Raw genomic sequence first — 20,528 nt, forward strand, 5'->3', positions numbered from 1 at the left:
TCCGCGTTCTACTGCTCCAGGCGGGGTGCCTCGATGCCAGCGCTGCCGTATGGTGGAGACGCGCGTGATTTGAATTACACTACAACAATGTTTATAGAACCACGTTGTCCTTTATTTCTTTCTGCTCCTGATTCCGGTTTCCTTTCGCTGCAGTTTTCTCAGTGTCAGTGTAAATTAACTGGCTCTAACTAAAGTAACCGTATTTCTAAACCTCATTTGTTTGCAGATGACAATTATACTTTTTGGAACGCTTGTGGCCGTGAACGGCTCCGCGAGCTTGACCCCTGCCCATTCATTTTCATCCCTCTATATGCTCTCCATTTCGGAAGTCATGCTTATAAGCATGGCTATTAATCTACGCTACAGGAGTATGGTACGTCTGCAGATCGTGGTTGTGTAAGGTTGCCAACATTTGCGGTCGAGGTTGGTTCCAAAGCAGAGATTTAGGAATAGTTTTCTATCTACATAATCATGTACGTTTTGCACCATTAGGGAAGCAACAGCATTCGTGCTGTTACCCCAGATAACGGGAACCGCTTGCACTGAAAACACACGCCTTCACAATTAAAGTACTTCATACAGGAAGCCTAAATTCTCTCATGTGTTCAAGGAGTAATTTATTTATTTTATAAAAGTTTGCGCTTTAACCAACTCATCCATACTACTGTTATTGATGTTTTACCTGTGAATACCTTTTTTGTTTTAAATCATTGGTTATTTTTGCTGCAATAACGTCAAATGCTCTTAAGCATAGGCTGACACTGGCAAAAGAGATGCCGATAAAAGGCTTCGTGATCCCAGTTTCCGGACTAATAGCATTATCCTAGCCCGTCCTTTTCACGGGACGGAATTAAGCTCATTTACACAAACATTGATGACACATTAGAGTTACTTTTATGAACGTGTTTTAAGAGGATCTCTGCAGAGCATGCTATTGAGCTGAACCGCACGGCAATTTTTTACATTTAAGACATCTTATCTTGCTGCCTGTAGGCATGGCAGGGATTGAAGAGGCTTGCAAAAGCTATCACGGCCGAGGAACGAAGTACTGATCTGAGTGCTAAAAGTGGTGCAAATTTTATTCCAGGTAAGTGTACTACATTAGTTACACAATAAAACGTGTTTTGAATATCTTCTAATAAACAACACTCTCTTAGTTAGGATGCAACTACCGTATGGTCCATATAAGAACACTAATATTTTAGTACTACGCATAGGTGTTGCTATTGTGTTTTGTTCTCCGAGGTACCCCTCGGATTATTTGTTACTAGGACAACGACAGTTTACACTGGAATAAGTATTCGAAGCCTTTTCGCATCCGGGCTCTATGCAAAATATAATGCGATATCTACAGCTATCTTTTTCGGATACATGGGTTGCGCTTTTGTTCTTTTCAACCCCGTAAAAGAACGAGTTACCATTTTTGCGGTCAGGATGTGAACGTTTCTGAAAGTGTGATGCGCTTAACCTGGCCCGTGATTGTATCCTCTGCCACTCTGTAACAAGAAAATACCTTGCACTGATCACATGATCTGCAAAAGTAGAGTGGCCCTGGAAAAAAAATGCCAGATTGGTTAAAAAAGACCGCTTTCCCCCGAGAACAATGATACCAGTTTTATCGCAAGCTTCAAAAGAATAATCGAGATAATATAGAAAGCAGAACAAAGGTGACTCTGCAGCCAATTTCGGGCAATCTCTCTATGATATCACAGAATAATGTTTGTGCGATTGGCGGATGCCGGCCTAGGCTACCGGCAAGAAGCATGACTGGGCTATTGTAGTGAGGCTTCTAGTTTCGTTTCATCGTATCACTTCTGCGCTTGCGTGCTGTTAAGGCGCCGCAAAATATGTCTTTAGTGGTGTCCCAAGTTATGTCATTCTTGTCCATATTACCTCACTGTAGCGGGAAAAAAGAAAGTTTGGAAACATTTCTTCATTTTTTTTTGTTTCAAAGAGCGCCTTTAGTTGATGGAACGAGCAGAGCTATTTACCCAGTTCTCTCAAATTTAACATTGTTTTATTAGGGGCGAAGCCCCTCCGGGGCTCGGGCTGTTGGCGTCTCCTGTCGTCGTCGTCGTAATTGTCGTCTCATGTAGTCACGGTACTAAAACACAGGAAACTCGTTTACACCTCACGCTAGAACGTAACTCGTACTGTAAAAAACACCAGGGCATTTGTTTACGCCTCGCGCTAGGGAGCTTCGTGCTTCAAAGACCAGAGACTTTTACAGCAAAGCTGTATACCTCTACCCCCGAACGGTTTCATCTCCTTTGGCAAAACCTCCAAAGCGCCAGGAATACACTTACACAGTGCATACTTCGCCCCTCCCCAGGTTTCACTTTAGTGGAGATGGTGCAGGATGTTTTTGTGTTCATGTACCTTTTAAGGAAAGATGCTTGTACCATAGAGAGTGGACAAAGAACATCTGTTTTTTTGTCCAAAGGTACTGTATTAATGAAGAAATGCACGTTTGCCTGGACCGGCCGACAGGAAAGTTACGAAAACCCTGCTCAAGGAGAGGTCGCGCTTTCGGACGTGAACCTCGACATCCCGCCGGGGACATTGGTTGGCGTGGTCGGAGTTGTTGGAAGTGGGAAGACTGCTCTGCTTGAGGCCATGCTCGGTGAACTGCGATGTCTCGGAGGAACTGTGCACATTACAGTAAGCACACTGAAATGTCAATGCTATGCAGAAGTTCGCCAAGTTTGTGCTATGTAGCCAGCTTTGAATGCACATTGTGAAAAGGTACTCATTTGCAAAATTCCGCCGCTGACGATTTAACTCGGCTATACAGTAATAGTGAAAGTTTAATTTATTCCCTATTTTTATGCACTTTTTTTATACCATTTTATCGCACTGTTTGAAGAGGATTTAGCTAAGTTTAAGAGTCGTTTGTTTTAATGCATTAGTTTCTGGTGCACATGGTAGTGAGGGGCGCATTTGTAACGCATATGGGTTTACAGATAATGTCGTGAGTCACAGATAAAGTAACTCTTAGTCAGTGCTGCCTCATTCCTATGCACCGTAATATACCTGCACCGTTTCCAGACAGAAATTCATAGCAGAAATCCCAAATCTTCACTTTGCAGCTAAAGAAAGGCGCTGAGATCTTCTGCTCTTTCAATGCAAAATGGCAATCAAGCAAGCAGAAAGGTGGTCAAATGACACGCACAGCACAGGGGCGGCAAGTGTTTTATGTTAACGTGTCCGACAATTATAAAGCAGAGTTTTTAAGACTAAGTATAGTTACACTTTATTTTAGGTGCGTAGCCCCTTAGGGCCATGCAATGTCTGTCGGCGTCCGTGCGCATAGCATTTACAATCGCAAAAAAAAAAATCACACTGGCACCGCCAGGACTCCAGCCTGTATCTTGCAGACCAGACCGAGTCAGTGTCAGCTGTCATTCCCATTGGGCTACCACCGTGATTTAAAACCCGAGATTCAAACGGCTTACTTCCTCGCCTGTGATGTTGCGGAGTACCTTACGACCTCCCAGTGTCCGTCCGCGTCCATCCGTGCACACACCACCGTCAAGCGAAAGTCAAGCGAAATTCTATTTGAGCCGTGAGTAGCCGTTTTGTTTAGGGAATAACCGTGGTGCAACTCACGGCTCAAATGAATTGACGGTCTGGGCGCAAATCGGATGTCACTCAGGGCACAACTTGGATGTCATTTCGAGTCCCCGTACTCGGCACCCTCGCCATCATCCACGGAGTGGAGATGCTGCCATTTTTTAATGACAATTCACATTTCGACAATTATAAAGCAGAAATTTCGAGAATATGTATAGTTAAACTTTATTTTTATTGACAATTGACCTTTAAAAAATTAGCAAAAATGTGTCTGCAAATGGCACGGCTTTGTTGTGGTTGTTTTGCAGTCTAAGATTCAAAAATAAATTTTACCCTTTCAAAATGTTGTTACGTTTTTGGATCGCGGCACTGCGGAATTTCGCCAGCACCAGCCCCTTATGTTATTGCGCAGCGTTATATAGGGTTATGATGTGCCTTGCAACTCACTATTGTCAGAGATCAAACACTTGGCTCAGATCCAATACTGCCATCTATCACATTAACGAGATATTTGTCCAGCATTCTTGTTTTTCTGCTCGTTTTTGTACTCTTGCGTGGCTTTCAGCAGCGCCAGCATCGGGCTTAGAAACGAAGATAGATTGCGAGTAAGTATGTGTAAAAATCTGAGCCATTTAATCCTGAGTAAGGCGACGTTGTAGCAACAAAAGTTTCTAGGCGTGCGCCAAGAACTCCGCTTATCTTCAATCTTTATTATTTCGGGAAACATAGGCTCAATTAAGACAGGCGACATTCTGGGGATCTGCAACCCGAGGACTCAATTCGTGCGTTTTGAATAATACAGAAGTCAGCATCAGGATTCAAAACTATTTTTGTTGTGTCAACAACGACGGACGTTTTCTGAAGTGTCATTTAACTCGCATCGAAACATATCCCAAATCTGATAAACCAAATAATTGTACAGTTGTCTTTATTTTGTTGCTTTTTTAGCTTACTACAACTGCGTGGGCTATAGGTAAAGGAAGAAGTGCTGCGGAACGGTTTTTAGGAGTCCCCTCGATGTATTTTTCTCGAATTACGAAAGCAATACGAAAGGAGGAGGAGGAGAAAAGCGAAAGGAAAGGCCGAGAGGTTATCCAGGTTTAGAGCGCGGATTGCTACTTGGCACTGGGGAAGGGGTGTTCAGGAGATAAAAGAGATGGCAGGCGAAAAAGGGGGGATAGGAGCGGGGTCGCGCACACGCTTTAGTCCCTTCGTGGGCACTAGAGTCTCTCAGCTAAACCTGTGTCCTTCATAAAACGCAGAAGGGTTTTTGTTGCCTTCTGCGAAGTCGATTGTAGGGGTCTTTGTCCTAGAATAGTCTCTAGCTTGAACTGTTGATTGTCCAATCTTCTGAGCTCGGCTGCCAAAACGCGTCTTTCCGATGAATACTCGGGGCAACAACAAAGCACATGGTCGATTGTCTCTTCAACCTCGCAGGCGTCGCAGTGAGCACTACTGGCCATCCCGATGAGGAAGGAGTAGGCTTTCGTGAAGGCCACTCCCAACCAAAGCCTACAAAGTAAAGTAGACTGTAATCGAGTCAGCCCACACGGAAGACGACGCTGGAGTAGAGGGTCCTGGTTGTGGAGGCGCGGGTGCACAGGTCCTCCGCGTGAACTGACGAAGCAGCCTAGCGGCATCAGTCCTTGCAATACGAAAGCATTGCTTAATAGCTAGGCGGAAATCTAGCACCCCTGGGTGACAAAAATAGCCGATGGGTGGTCCAGAAAATGACCGAAGGCTCAAAAAATAAACATAGAGGGTAACCGAGTTGGAGAGAATACCTGAGTAGGATTCAAAGCGGGGGCAGAGGAATTACGAGTCTCTTCCAGCACCCTTACAGCACCGCAGCCTAATACTCAGCGGCTGCGTCTGTGTAAAGGTAACTTAGCGGTTTTGATGTGGCCTTTCAGCTTAAAACATGTGTTGGAGACATTTACTGAGGTTTACACCAGTAATTTCAGCATTATCATTGCAGAGGAAGGAATATCACTGGCCCCAAAAGTAAGAATCGCTAAATGTCATCTTTGTGTGGCAATGGCAGCAGGTACGTGGCCAGTCATAATTTGACACGGAAGAAAAACACGCAAAGGGAAAGGGGTTAACGTGTACCTAGTGAATGGGTGGGACCTTTAGTTAAAAGTGTGCATTTTGATATGTGCTAATCCCTATGTGAACAATATGAGCATGCCAATTACAGAAGCAATTACTCGAAGGCAAACAGCGTTCAAGCTAAATGCGCTTTCTTTGGTAAGGCAAGATGTGGTTATGTAGAAATTAACAGTAGGCAACAGGCGAGCAACAGCCCGCCAGACAAAAAGTACTTTGATTATAATCAGCGGAAAAATTCCAAAATTTTACGGTGATGCTTTCGTAATCACTCGATCATGAGACGTGATTAGGCACCCTCGAAATTTTAAAAAGTAAATATTCCCCTTCTTTCCTTCCATGGACAAAATCAGTCCTCTGGTGTACAGAATGTTTTGTCAACGAAATAATTCTTTCATTCATGCATTCATTGAATAATTTAATAATCATCTCAACTCGAAACAGGTTATTGATACGTAGCCTAAACGAGTTAAAACAGTCATATAATAAGATACAAATTTACGCCAATGTAACATAAAGTACCATATTTACTCGTATAATGATCGCACTCGCTTGATGATCGCACTCTCGAAGTTTGTCGTCAAAATTTGATTTTTTTAACTTCCCGCGCAATGAACGAACGCACTCTGTACTTGCCGCAGCAGTATGTCATATGTGTGCCAAGTCTAGTTGATGACGATCGTGCTTACCTCAGTTTCCTTCCCTTTCAAAGCAGACATGGCTGCGTTATTGCCACAGACTTTGATATTAGCGATATCGGCAAGCATGCGTTCAGTATTGATGAGGAAGAAATTCTCACTTACTCATATTTCTGTGGGGTCAAAGGGAGTCTGCAACACTTCCGATACACGCTTTCACCTCTTGTTTTGGGTGTGCAAGCACTTTTAAGGTCATAGTTATCGCCAGCAGAAATCGGCACGGCGTGTGTTGCTCGTCGCCACAGAACCGGCTCCCGTTTCTGCTCTGCTTTTGTGGCGTTTTTTTTAAAAGTGGCTACCGAATACTTTTATTGCTGCAACTGAAAGAAAGCTGTGCTATAGGCACTACATCGCTCTAATGACGTAATTCAAACGCTAGGAGAGCGCCAATACCGGGAAATAGAGAAAATTGTAATGTTTAGAGAAAGGTTAGGAAAAGTGTTGCAAGGTCCCTTTAATGCTCTGAGCAAATAACTACTCCCTTTTCGCGCGAGCAACTAACGAAATAAAATAGAAAAATTCCGGGTGCAGTTAAAGTTTCAGAAAACTTACTAAACTTGTGTAAAAAAAAAACCTGTTTCTTACAACATGCAGAACGTTCGAAAAAACTGAATCCGAGTTTTCGCATGGAACAGCACTAATTCGTTATAACATCGCGAAACTTAAAAAAAAATTGTTGTTTAGGAGCCCTTCTTAAAATCCTGGTTGGGGTTTTTGGTTCCCGCGTGCCTGGCTATTTCGCGAATGTTGGTCTTAAATGTTACGGCCTTCCAATTGCTTCAGCATGTGCCTTGCGCTTCCCAGGGGCGAGTGGCGTACGTTCCCCAGGCTGCCTGCATTTTCAACATGTCCATACGAGACAACGTCCTGTTTGGAAAACCAATGAAACCTTTCCGCTACAACCAAGTTTTGAAGGCGTGCGAGCTTATCAGCGACCTCGCAGTGCTGCCGGCCGGCGACCTCACAGAAGTGGGAGAAAGGGTGACCATAATCATTGACTAGCTTGCTAGCGTTGAATTATTAAGCCCAAAGCATCATACGACTCATTGGACGGTTGGCCTCGAATGACCTGGTGTAGTCACGAATCACATAAAAACCGAACTGAAGCAAGGAAGCGCAGAAGCGAACCAAACAACGTCTGCCGTGCTTGAGAGATGACTAAAGATTACCCAAGTTGATTACTATTCTTGTAGTGATTTGTAGCAATAATTAGTAAGATGGGAGTAAAGTAAATTAAGGTACATTAAGGTCGACCAGGGTTGGATGAAGGTGGATAGAGCGAATCAGATGGAATTACGATTGGTGAGCAATTAATAGTAACAAGTATTCAGTAGCGATCTATGCGGAATGAGACGCAATATGGCGGATTAGGATTAATTAAGGCGGACGATGGTGCGTTGCGATCGCTTAGCGTGATTGATGTTGGATTAGGATGAATTAAATCAATGATGCTGAGAATCAAGTAGATTATGGTTGGAATAAAGTAAATAAGATGGATTACAGTGCAATAGAATGAACCAACATGTATAAATGTGGATTAAGATACGAAAAAGCAAATGAGGACAGGATATTGTGGATGAAGTTATCATGAGAGCGCTCAAGATGGATTAGGTAGGATAAGGCGGATTTAGATGGATAAACGTGGATTAAAATGGAAAAAGGACAATAAAAAGGTTCGCTGCTGTGTCGTTGTATCGACGTGGGCCTTAAAGATACCTGTCAGAAAAGCACGCAAGAAGACCTAATTTTCACGAGATATTTGCGTGTGCATATCTCCGACATTGCTCTGTTAAAGTTCCGTCTCTCTGTAGTAAGGCATTAAGTGTTCGTTGTCAGTAAATTGCAGTTTGCAGCTGCTATCCAATTGACGCAAGTAAAAAAAATCTGGAAAGGACATGCAAGTTCCTATGCACTCGGGCATTGTTGAATGATTACTAGCAAGGATTGAATCCGGCTATGACAACACGTTACGACACTGCCGACGTTAGTGATCGGCATGGGGTTCTAAGAACAATACAATTTTAAAGACGACGGAATGCTTTCAGCTCGTAAAGTTGTTCCACAGGGAATTTGGACTGCACGCACTGTGATTGATCTCAAGTTTTACATGTGGGATCTCGGTTATGGCCATAGGGCTTGCATTAAAAATATTCTGCAAACTTCAGGCCCCCCAAGCGTATTACTCGTGCACCAGAAATGTCGTAGGCAAGGTTTTTTACCACCTTTGTATATCAAAGCCAGCGTAATCGGTTATCACAAGGGCAACTAAGGTGGTAAGTTGGGCGAGTTGGTTACTGACTAAGGAAATCATCATACTAGCGAACACTTAACACACACACATAACTTATCACAAGGGCACTTTCGGGTCTAAAAAAGTGACGTTGTAGAAGGCATTTTCTTCTGGAGCTGTCTTGCCCTATATACCTTTTTTGTTTGGGTAATCCCGCGCAATATACAACAAAACGGATGCTGCTGGCGTTTTTCAAGAACGTGGAATGATGGTAAAAGATGCAGAATTACGTTACCAGATTCGCTTCTGATAGGCAAGCAATGTTTTCGAATTTTATGTTGAGTGGCACGAATTTGTTTCACGAAAAACATGCGTTAAAGTACATAATTTTTCTTGCATCATCCTCACCGTCGATTTGCTGACGGAATGTATCCCCACACAAGCGCATTTTTGTGGAGCAACGTTTGCGGATTTGATTTGATTGATTGATTGTGGGGTTTAACGCGCCGACGCAACGCAGGCGATGAGGCGCGCCGTAGTGGAGGGCTCCGGATTAATTTTGTCCACCGGGGGATCTTTATCGTGCGCCGAAATGTCGAACACATGGGCGTTTTAGCTTTTCGTCTCCATCAGAAAAGCGGCCGCCGCGGCCGGGAATCGAACCCGTGACCTCGTGCTCAGCAGCGCAACGCCTTAGCCACTGAGCCACCGCGACGGGTGTTTGCGGATTTGGACCATGCTAACCGTCATTGTAGTTGTTGTTAGGGAAGCCTAAGAGGTCTTGCTGATCCACCCCATCCGCTACTGTGCGGATCATTGTGCAGGTTTAGCTTTTCAGGACCAGATGCGACAGGCAAGCGGTCACCAGTAGTCCCTTCGAAAAAATGCACGCCAACAATAAGAACGAAACTCAAGACAAAGACAAAGATACTTTTTCCCCATCAAAGCATACAAGGGAAACTTTTGGGCCCAGAGGAACTGTTTTTTGGGGGAACCTCCACGACTGTACGAACTTGGCCCAGGGGGAGACACTGAGTGGAGGCCAGAAGCAGAGGGTGGCGCTGGCTCGCGCTGCCTACAGCAACAGCGACGTCTACCTTATAGACGACACTCTGAGTGGTCTGGACGTGCACGTGGCAGCCAAGGTATTCACACAGGTCATCGGCCCCGAAGGCTTGCTCAAAGACAAGGTAAGAGAACCTTCATCATTGCTTAAGTTTCTAGGCACGTATTCACAGGTAGTGACTATCTAGTCCCTGACTTAGTATCCCGGACTGTATCCACACGGACAATGCAAGTCTGCGTTCACTAGGTTCCGACAAAGTTAAACCGCATTAAAGTCACCAACCAGGTGCGCTTACTAGTACCAAAACGGAAGTCAAGACTTGAGCGCATTCAGGGAACTGCACATCCCCCAATAGAAATTTACCCCCAGCATTGGAATAGCGGCTGTGGAGAGAGGCAAATATACACCTTCGAATTCAGCGTCTCTGGTTTCGTTCGGTTTTGTCTCCTGCGCCGGCGTCTTCTCCACTCACGCTCGAAACGGTGCGCTTTCCTGCCTGCGGGTGTGCGTTTCCCATCCAGCATTGAAGGGCTTGCGGAGCGACACTTAGGCCGGTGTCTTTCCTGTCCAAGCACGCGCAGCACATCACCGGTTGCTGGTTATGAGTTCACAGGTGGAGGGAAGCATGCATGTGCCGCCAGGCTTTATGCACTCACTGATGGCACGCCCGTAGTGCTGGTGGTACATTTCAACGCGGAAACCTCATTGCCCGAAGTGGCCTGACTGCTGTGCTCCCTGGTCGAGGGCTTTGGGTCGGTCTGTTACACACAGTGAGATTCCCACGTCCCGGGAGGGGAACAGACAGTGCCATGTTTATCCACAACAAAAAGCTCCTCCCACCAAGTTTCATTCAGCTAATTAGATTGGACGTATGCTAACTCAGAAATTACAAACTCGATTCGTTTCGTGCACTGCTTGCACTGCTTGCACTCCGTCGCAAACTCTCCTCTCTCAAAACTCTCCTTTCATCACAAACGCCTCAGCCGGACTTGATTCTTCTTCAAGAAGCTTTCTACCTCCCCCAAATTCCTGGCTACGATACCTATCACACAGGCGTTGCTGACAATCCCACCACCCTCAATCTCATCACCCTTATTACAAAAAGCCTCATCTACACCCCCGTGGACCTCACTTCCTACACTAGCCCACATTTCCATGCAAATGGCATCCTCATTAAACCAGATCCAAATTCGGCCCTTACCATCAAAATAATCAACGTCTATCCTCGCCCAAACAAACCACTACCCTCTCTTTCACCCTATTTTGCCCACTCCCCTCCCAAGGATCAGGTTACGCTGGTGTTGGGGGACTTCAATTGCCCACACCCCCTTTGGGGGTACACTAAGGCCAGCCCAACGGGCCGAACTTTGGCCACTGCAATCAGTCCGGGCCGTTTTTGTCTCCTGAACGATCCCGCCTCCCAACCCACCTCGGCAACTCAGTCTAACGCGACACCTCCCCAGACTTGTCGTTCTTCCAGGGCACAGGCAGCCCTTCGTGGTCACACATACACGAAAGCCTCGGAAGCGACCATTCCATTATTGAAATCCGTTTACCGTTCATGCGGACCCAACCTCGTCCGGGATCACGCGTGGCTCTCACCGACTGGCATCATTTCCGCCTGTCGGATCTCCCCACAATTGACCCATTTAATCCTGACGCTTGGCTTCGTGCTCTCATGCGCAATCATGATCGGCACACGAAATATGTTGCCCCGACAGCCGATGCCCCTTTCATAGACCCACATCTCGTGCACCTTTGGGACGCGCGCCGCTCACTAATTCGCCGCTGGCGCCGGAACAAAGCCAACCGTCTCCTGCGCCGTTGAATTAACATCCTCACACAAGAAGCCCAGACCTACGCGGATCAATTAGCTCGCTTGAACTGGTGGAATTTCTGTGACTCTCTCAATCCAGCAATGAACACCAAGCGGGCTTGGTCCCTCCTCCGCTCGCTCATTCAACCTTCCTCACCGGTCCACCCTGTTCCCCGCATCCTCCTCTCGACAAAGCAACATCCTAACACACTAGCAGAGGACCTTCGCTTACTCATATACCCTACTAGTACACACATTCCTGCTTCTGCGCTTCCACGCCGAGACTTCCCACCGTCCCCCCTTGACCAGCCTTTTACAGTAACAGAACTGCACCGGGCGCTCAACACCCTTCGTCGCAATACGACGCCAGGGGAAGATCGAATAACTTATAAACTACTTCGCAACCTTCCCGACAGCGCACTTTCAGAAATCCTGGCTCTCTTTAACCACATCTGGCTCAGTGGCGAACTGTTGGCGTCTTGGAAACATTCCAAAATTATTTTGATCCCGAAACCAGGCAAACCACACACTCTTCCAAATCTTCGCCCTATCTCGCTTACGTCTTGTGTTGGTAAATTGCTTGGGCGTATGGCATTGACGCGCCTTGAATGGCACCTTTCTCACAACTCTGCCCTCCCTTTCACCCAAACTGGATTCCGCCACTACATATCCACTCAGGATACCCTCCTCCGTATTTCCCATGACGTCTACGGCTTTCGTAGCTCCTCTCAGCTCCGTGGCATCCTTGCTCTCGACATTCATAAGGCCTTCGCTAATGTTCAGCACACTGCCATTCTCGAAAACTTAGCCAAAACTAACTGCGGATCTCGCATGTATACCTACATCCGTTCGTTCCTCTCTAACCGTACCGCTTCTTTCTCTATCCCGGGCTCTACTTCGCCCCCGTTCTATCTATTAGCTGGTACCCCCCAAGGCTCTACCCTGTCACCCACCCTTTTTAACATCGCTTTAGCTTCGCTTCCTCCACTATTAGATGTCATCCCCCTTCTCTCCTACTCTATATACGCGGATGACATCACGCTCTGGTCAACCAAGGGCAGTCCCGGCCAACTGGAGGACACTCTTCAGCAAGCGTGTGACGTCATCCAAGGCTATGTCACGTCTGTCGGCCTCTCTATTTCGCCTTCAAAATCCGCTCTACTCGTAGTCAGTAACAAGCGTGGAGTAGCACCGGACCGCCTTCTTCCTCAGGTACAAATTTTTGGCAGCCTTATACCGCATGTTGACACCCTTCGGATTCTCGGTCTCACCGTACATTATGCGGGCACCTCTTTACCGCCTCTGCGCACACTTCACAATCAGATCACTCAGCTATCCCATCTCCTCCGCCGGGTCGCCAACCGAAGAGCTGGACTGCACGAGCATCACCTGCTCCGCATCATCGATGCTTTTGTTATGTCCCGTATACTATACACAATTCCGTCCCCAGCGCCACCCTTCTGGAACTAGGGATATATAATACTCTTGAAGAACGCATTGCGTGCCATCGCCAGGCCCAATTCGAACGCCTGTAGACTCCTGCCCAAGGTCGTGCCATTCTCAATACACTTAACTACCCCACTTCGAAACTACGCCCCATACCACCGGATCACCCTCCTTGGGCGACTTTCACTAATTTATGGGTTGAGCCTTTGCCCCGCAACATGAACCCTGATCGACACCCTGCTCGTCGTGCACTGCGCGTTCTGGCCCTCTCCAGACGAATTAATTTTCTACTCTCCCATGGTTCCATTGTTTACTTTACTGACGCCAGCGACATCCCCTCAAACTCGACGGGCACGGCTTCATGTCTCCAACTCCCTTCTTTAGACTGCCACGCTTTCCTTTCTTTCCCCACCGGGTTTGACCTCTCTCGAAGAATACGCCATTGCCCTTGCAATAGAGCACGCCACTCTTACTGTTCCTACCAGCACGCCAGTATATATCTTCTCCGACTGTCAGTCAGCCCTTCGTAATTTCGCTCTCCATGAGACTCACCCACACACTACTGAATTTGTCACTCCGATACTTGCATCGAATCCTCGGCCCCGCTCCACACTGGTTTGGGTTCCTGGCCACGCTGGCATGTGCGGAAACGCCATAGCAAACGCGCTCACCCGAGTACCTTTCCCGGGTCCGCCCATGTCCTGGCCAACCTTGTACCACCCGTCGACGGTTCGTACTCAACACCGCGCTTCCCGCCGTTACCAATTACACGCCCAACGCCTATCACGTACCCTGTACCCACCCCCCAGTTCCCGTCGAACTCGTGAGGCTGCGTGCCTCATTCGGCAGGCTCAAACCTCTTCACTCCCCTCCCATCACATTCTTCACCGCATCTATCGGTGCCCTGGTCATCCTTCCTGTCCCACCTGTTCTTCGTACTCATACATCCCTCATTCCTATTGGGACTGCACCTTGCCATCACTTGACTCATCTCTCGCCTCCATCACCTCCTGGGAGCTCTTGTCTCCACCGCCGACAGTAAACATCCAGGCTGCCCAGGAAGCTCTCTACAAACACGTGCACCGGATCAGCACGGACATTCTGGAGTACTACGTGGATCCCGTGAATTGAACTTTGAAATTAGGACCTGGACTTAGGTCCTGCGGAAAATAAAGTTTGTTCTCTCTCTCTCTCCCTCATTTTTAAGCGTGAGACGGTTTCAGGCTGCTCGATCACGATTCTTGGTTGAGGTAAGGCTAACGTTTAACGTTCGTGCGTGTGCGCGTGTGCGCGTGTGTGTGAGCCTTTTTGTGCGACTATTGGAAGCAGCCTTCAGATTTCGTGGTGGTGGCGGGGGTGAAGTACTACAAATGCAGGGAAAGTCAGTGGCATGAGTGCACCGAAGCAATAGAAACGAATTTGAATGACGGGTAAAACAATAACGCAGAACAAGCGCCTGTTATTCTAGACATTTATAAAACACTTTGGAAGCGCGTAGAGTTATGCTTGGTTACGGTTGGTACAGAGGCCGCAGATAGAAAGATGCCAGTGGTACAGAAGTTGAATTTGAAAAGGAGAATAATGCACTAGGCTTCATAAAAGCTTAGGTCATAACAACACCAACAAGAATAGCCATTGCGCACCAGAACGCGAACCGACAGACAGCAAACTGACACAATCCATAGCGTGACGTTTCCTGCCTCAGCGGCCTAGCAATCACAGCGGCCTAGCAATTTGAGCAAATATATTCAATTCAGCTTCGGAGCAACCATGTAATGAATTCTATGGTGAACCAACAACGTGCACATTACGGAAGGTGCGGACAAACTTTTATTTGCGCAAGTCAAGCTAACGCCAGGCCAGAAGCCGACGGAGCACTTCCGATATTTATTTTGGCCAGTATATGTGACTTTCAAAATGTTCATTACTACAACTTTATGAACAGTGGAATAAATTAATTGTGCGATTATCGCATGAAAGTGTTGCTATCTATTTGGCTTGTGCCGCTCTCCTTTATGATGCTGTGCACTTCTGAATAAGAATAATTCCTTTTTGCCGAAAACGATCTCCGCTTTCGTGTTTCTGTCAATGCAGACTCGTATCGTCGTCTCCAACCAGGGTTCATTTTTGGTGCGCATGGCAAGGTTGGTGCTTTTGTGGGAGAAAAGTATAATACCATTCGATTCCCTGTCTGCGTTGACGGCGGACTCAAGGGCTCCGAAGACCCTGCTGGTTGGAAGGAAGCCGAAGATATCAGCTTCGAAGGATCGGGAAAACGGGTGAATACAAAAAAAATAAACTTCTTGTTCAAAATGCCCGTTAAGTCCCGTTAAGCGCTGCTCAAATATTACTTCTTACGTAGAAGACTGTTGCTGTGACAGGAGCAGGAGCAGACCGGGTGGGTCCCATTTTTTTGCATTTTCCGTTTGAGAGGGTACCTAAGCCATCTTTGCAAGTAAAAAAAAACGCGTAAAATACATTGGGCACCTAAATCCGCGTTGATATGCTTATTTAATATAGCAATGCTTGTTGATAAGGTCTGTTGATAATGGTTGATAATGTTGTTGATATCAATGCTTGCTGTTGATATGGTTTTTGATAAGGTACCGCGTTGATATGCTTATTTTTACTGTAATTCGTTACCCAGTGCCCTGCACTTCTTTGCAAGTTGCAGTATATTTCTGTTCCTTCAAACATACTGCCCTGGTAACTTAGGACGCCATTTTTTGTAGTACTCCATAGAGGTAGCTAACTCCCTCACAAAGAACAGTCAACCTTAACAAGTGTTACCTATTATGAGAATCAGGCTTTGTTGATCGGTTTTGTTAAATTTCCACTCTGGTAATGAAAAGAATATGAAGAAAAATGAAAAAAAAAAATCGTTGGGTAAAATCAAGACTCATTAAAATGGGTTATTCGTTTGTTTTGAACGCACTAAAGGACGACTGCAATAAAAATAATAAATTGATATTGCATTAGGATGATTCAACTCAAAATGCACTGAATTGATCAAAATGATTTTAAGGCGTATGCTGCTGTGTGCATCAGAAAGGAGTCCACCGGGTCACACTATCCACATAGGCGGGGAGGGAAGGTTTGAATGAAAGAGAAAAAGAAGAGAATTGAGATAGGGTAGCCTTGCGGTTGAAGGGACGAAGAAGATGTGAATGATGGCAATCAAATTTGGGTTTTGCAAAAATGCGATACATACAATTGCGTTCAAAATTTTTTTTCTGCTTCAGGTCGTTTGAATTGCTGAATGGTGCTAATTATTGGGTAATTAGGATTTAATTCATAACAAAGTTTTCTTTTACAGCCTCTTCCCGGAAATAATTTCGTATTTTGAAGTCCCCGCGTATTTTACAAACGATTTAGCCCTGGCTAATCCCCTCTGTGGGTACATGCAAAAATCTTTGAGGACATCATCATCATCATCATCACCCCCACCATCATCATCATCATCATCAAAAGAGTAGATGGAGAACCAGCAAGAGGCGTCGTAGTATAGTGGAGAATTGTGTTAGGTGGCAGGAGTAGCGGGAAAGCTTGAGAGGTTCAAACTATTTTGAGCAAAGCAAGCAGCTACTGCGGCAATCTTGTTCCTCGACCTCTTTTTTTTGTGGAAGAAACCAACTATGCGAATTTCTTGACAGAGTCTTACACATTTATTTACCTGTTTTCTGCGCAGCTATGGCACTCATAAAATGGATGAAGACGCCACCTTCGGGAGAATGACAAGTGATGAAGTTCGAGACCAAAACTTGGTAAGAACCCCAGATTCAGTCAACGGCATTATTTTGCACAGTCCATTTGTAGGTTCACCCTTTCGTTTTGGCGTCACATAGCGTTACCGCTGTCATCGAGCCTCTTTAATTGAAAAACGCTTTATTGCCCATTCGGCAGCATAGCAGGTGCCATACTAGGTATTTACAGAATCCTTGCTTGTAAGCCATCCTACGGCCATGTAGGCTCCAGAACAAAACATTTCAAGCCGGCTAGGCTTTTTAAGACAGCAACTTAGTTGCCTAAGTTAACATCCGATTCCTTGAAAGAATCCGTGTGACGCTAACGTATCCTTCACATCTGATAATATAAGTAAACTTCACTCAATGGTAAACGTTTACTTAAAACAAATATAAAATTGGTTATTAGATAACAAATTACAGCTTACATGATATTTAGGCCGTACAGTGAAAATGTCAAGAAAGAAATCCCGATTATGTTCAACGAAAGCAAGTTAAACCGCGTGACAGAACAGAAGTTCTTAGGTGTTTGGGTTCAAGAACAACTTTCGTGGAATACGCATATCTCTCACCTGTCCACCGAACTCTCACAGAGTATACGCTTCATATACAGAATCGGCCATTTGATATTACTATGGTAGAAACAAAATTTACACAACGCGAGACAAGACAATAAGAAAGGTACAGGACGGGCGCAGTTCTGTCTTATTGTCTTGTCTCTCCCGCGCAGTTTTTCCACCCTTAAAAATGCAATGGGGCCAAATGTCCCTGCCATAAAATCGACCATCACGGATTTGCTCAGTAAAAATTCTCGGTCATCCTCACATGGCCCACAATGCTCCCTGACAGTGTTTTTGTCCAAAAAAATTTCTGTTGTTTTTCTAGCGGCTCTTTTACGTCCAGGGTTTAGAGCGAACTTACGTCTGTGAAAACATTAATGAAAAAGCTACTTCTCTTACAATGGCCACCCATTTTTTGCGAACATCATGTTGGCACCCTGGGCTGCTCTATGCCGCATTTTTAAAATATTTTTCCTTTTTTGCTGTGATGACGTCACTGAGAAAATACACGATGTCGAGCATTTTCAAACATTTTTAACAAATACGAGCACAAGCTCTCAGCCAACGAAGCATTTGTACCTGTATCTCACCACTGTGGAAAATTTGTAAAAACTATATTTACACTGAAAAAAGGTGGTATGTGCGAGAAAACATTTGTCAAACTTGGAAGAATCTCCTTTCTGCTCCATATTTATCTTGAAATAGCGCATTGTTGTGCTCGTAGTAAAATATCAAATATAAGCCATTCACTAGTACAAATGATCGCAGTTTATTTCAGAAAGTTTAATCAGAAAAGTTTTTGTTTTAGCAGAGAAAAAAAACATTTTCAATTTATACAGCGACACTACTTCACCCCGTTGTTCCACAGAGCGTCTTCTCTTCACGGCATGCGCCTGCCTGCATAAAAGAGGCGCGAGCCCGCGGGTTGGCGCTACAAGAACACCATTCGCCGCAATGGTATTTAGCGTCAGTACAGGAAAGAGGAATAATTCGCGTGTTAGTGGAAAAAGTACAACGTGGAGCTAGCGGTGTGCGCCCACTCCATGATTACGGGCAACTCAATGGCAGGCTGGACGTGGACGTGCATTTAAAGAAGCAGGGTATGTTATACGTGGTATATTTTAAGCATGCCGAAAATTACGAAATAAACAGCGGCGGAGTCATCGAGTTAAATGGATTTATTTGTATGCGTTAGCAAGAATTGCATCTGATGTCCAGCCGTTGAGTTACCTGTACTCATGGAATGGGCGCACCACCGCTAGCTCCACGTAGTACGTTTCCCACTAACACGCGAATTATTCCTCTTTCCTGTACTGACGCTACAAATACCATTGCGGCGAAAGGTATTCCTGTAGCGCGAACCCGCTGGCTCGCGCCTCTTTCATGCAGGCAGGTCCATGCCGTGCAGAGAAGACGCTCTGTGGAACAACGGGGTGAAGTAGTGTCGCTGTATAAATTAAAAATTTGTTTTCTCTGCTAAAACAAAAACTGTTCTGATTAAACTTTCTGCAATAAACTGCGATCATTTGTGCTAGTGAATGGCTTGTATTTGATATTTTTACTACGAGCACAACAATGCGCAATTTCAAGGTGAATATGGGCCAGAAAGGATATTTTTCCAAGTTTGACAAACGTTTTCTCATACATTTCACCCTTTTTCAGTGTAAATATAGTTTTTACAAATTTTCCACAATGATGAGATACAGGTACAAATGCTTTATTGGCTGAGAGAATGCGCCTATATTTGCTAAAAATGTTTGAAAATACTGGAAATTGTGTATTTTCTGAGTGGCGTAATCACAGCAAAAAAAAGAAAAATATTTTAAAAATGCGGCATAGAGCAGCCCAGGGCGTCAACATGATGTTCGCAAAAAATGGTGGCCATTGTAAGAGAAGTAGCTTTTTCGTGAATTTTTTCACAGTCGTAAGTTTGCTTTAAACCCTGGAGGAAAAAAGGCCGCTACAAAAAGAACAAAAAATTTTTTGGACAAAAACACTTTCGGGGAGCACTGTGGGCCATGCGAGGATGACCGAGAATTTTTACTGAGCAAATCCGTGATGGTCAATTTTACGGCTGGGACGTTTGGCATGGAACTAGCCCAACAACGCGCTGTATGTTACAATATTTTGGTGTGGGGGACCACAACTAAGGCAAATTATAATACACTGATTTTATTACAAGACGAATTTTGCGCATATATTTAGAATATCGGGGCTATTACGCTAATTTGAGGAGAAGGCCTTTATTTACTGAATATTCAGTGCTTCGAGCTGACCAAAACTATTGCATTCAGGTTCGGCATACTATTTATAACAAAAGACCCACAATCAAGCTAACATTAAATCTTTTGGCTACCATCTCAGGCATACAATACCGCACACTCCTCAAGTAAGAATGAACTACAGTGAGCAGTCTTTCCTGTACCAGTCAACTGAAATAACAAATAAATTAGAAGAAAAATTAAATTTTGACGCCAGTGAACCCACGATTGAAAATCAGGTTAAAGAAATGTTACTTAAGGAAAACGACTGATATACTGATGTATAATGACGTTTTGAAGTATATGTCGACATGTTCCCCTAAAGGAAGAAATCAAGTACATTTACAAATTAAAATAAATTATTCCATAATTGAGACGTAGCTGTGTAATTGTTGAAAGGTAATGCGTACGAAGCACTGCGCATGTATGTACACGTTGATCCTTCTGTGCATTTTAGACCTATGCTTCGTTTAGTAGACAGGAAATGTATCAATGACTGTGCTTTTGCGCCATTTTTCTATTACGATTGTGCTGTTTTGTTTAAATTTGTGAACAGCACTTTTATTACGTGCACTGAATCGGGTGGGTGAGGATGCCCTATCATGGATCACATTCATGTCGTCAACCAGGTGATAGAAGCATAGAAAAATACGCACAGTACACTAAACCCTTTTACGCGGCATTTATAGATTATAAGGAAACGTTTCTTTGCTCCGTCCCCACAGCCGTGCTAGAGGCACTAAAAGACCAGAAAATAGAGGAAACCTACACAAGACTTCTCGAATACATATATAAGGAATGCACGGGCCGGAAAATCCTGCACAAGCAAAGCGATAAAATTCCGATCCGAAAGGGAGTAAGACCGGAAGATACCACCTCGCGAAAACTATTCACAGCATCTCTGGAATAGGTATTTAGAAAGCTTAAATGGGAAAACATAGGATTAGAGATAAACGGAGAATGTTTGAGCCAATTGAGGTTTGCGAACAACATAGTCTTTCTGAATGTGACTGCAGAACACCTGCA

At 45.0% G+C, this 20,528-nt stretch overlaps 1 protein-coding gene across 1 annotated transcript in view; it reads left to right on the plus strand.

Annotated features, from left to right (window-relative positions):
- The window catches only part of LOC144139323 (multidrug resistance protein mrp-7-like), a 46,457-nt gene that overhangs the window by 1,992 nt on the left and 23,937 nt on the right, over positions 1–20,528 (plus strand). The window contains exons 3-9 of the mRNA XM_077671706.1: positions 227–373; positions 994–1,087; positions 2,444–2,661; positions 7,185–7,361; positions 9,633–9,800; positions 15,033–15,217; positions 16,627–16,702. Of these exons, the coding sequence (XP_077527832.1) occupies positions 227–373; positions 994–1,087; positions 2,444–2,661; positions 7,185–7,361; positions 9,633–9,800; positions 15,033–15,217; positions 16,627–16,702 (1,065 nt within the window). The remainder of the gene's footprint in view (positions 1–226; positions 374–993; positions 1,088–2,443; positions 2,662–7,184; positions 7,362–9,632; positions 9,801–15,032; positions 15,218–16,626; positions 16,703–20,528) is intronic.

The sequence above is a fragment of the Haemaphysalis longicornis genome, unplaced genomic scaffold, assembly GCF_048455015.1.
Source record: "Haemaphysalis longicornis isolate Haplotype H1 unplaced genomic scaffold, Haemaphysalis longicornis Haplotype H1 scaffold_5, whole genome shotgun sequence".
In the NCBI taxonomy this organism is placed as follows: Eukaryota; Metazoa; Arthropoda; class Arachnida; order Ixodida; family Ixodidae; genus Haemaphysalis; species Haemaphysalis longicornis.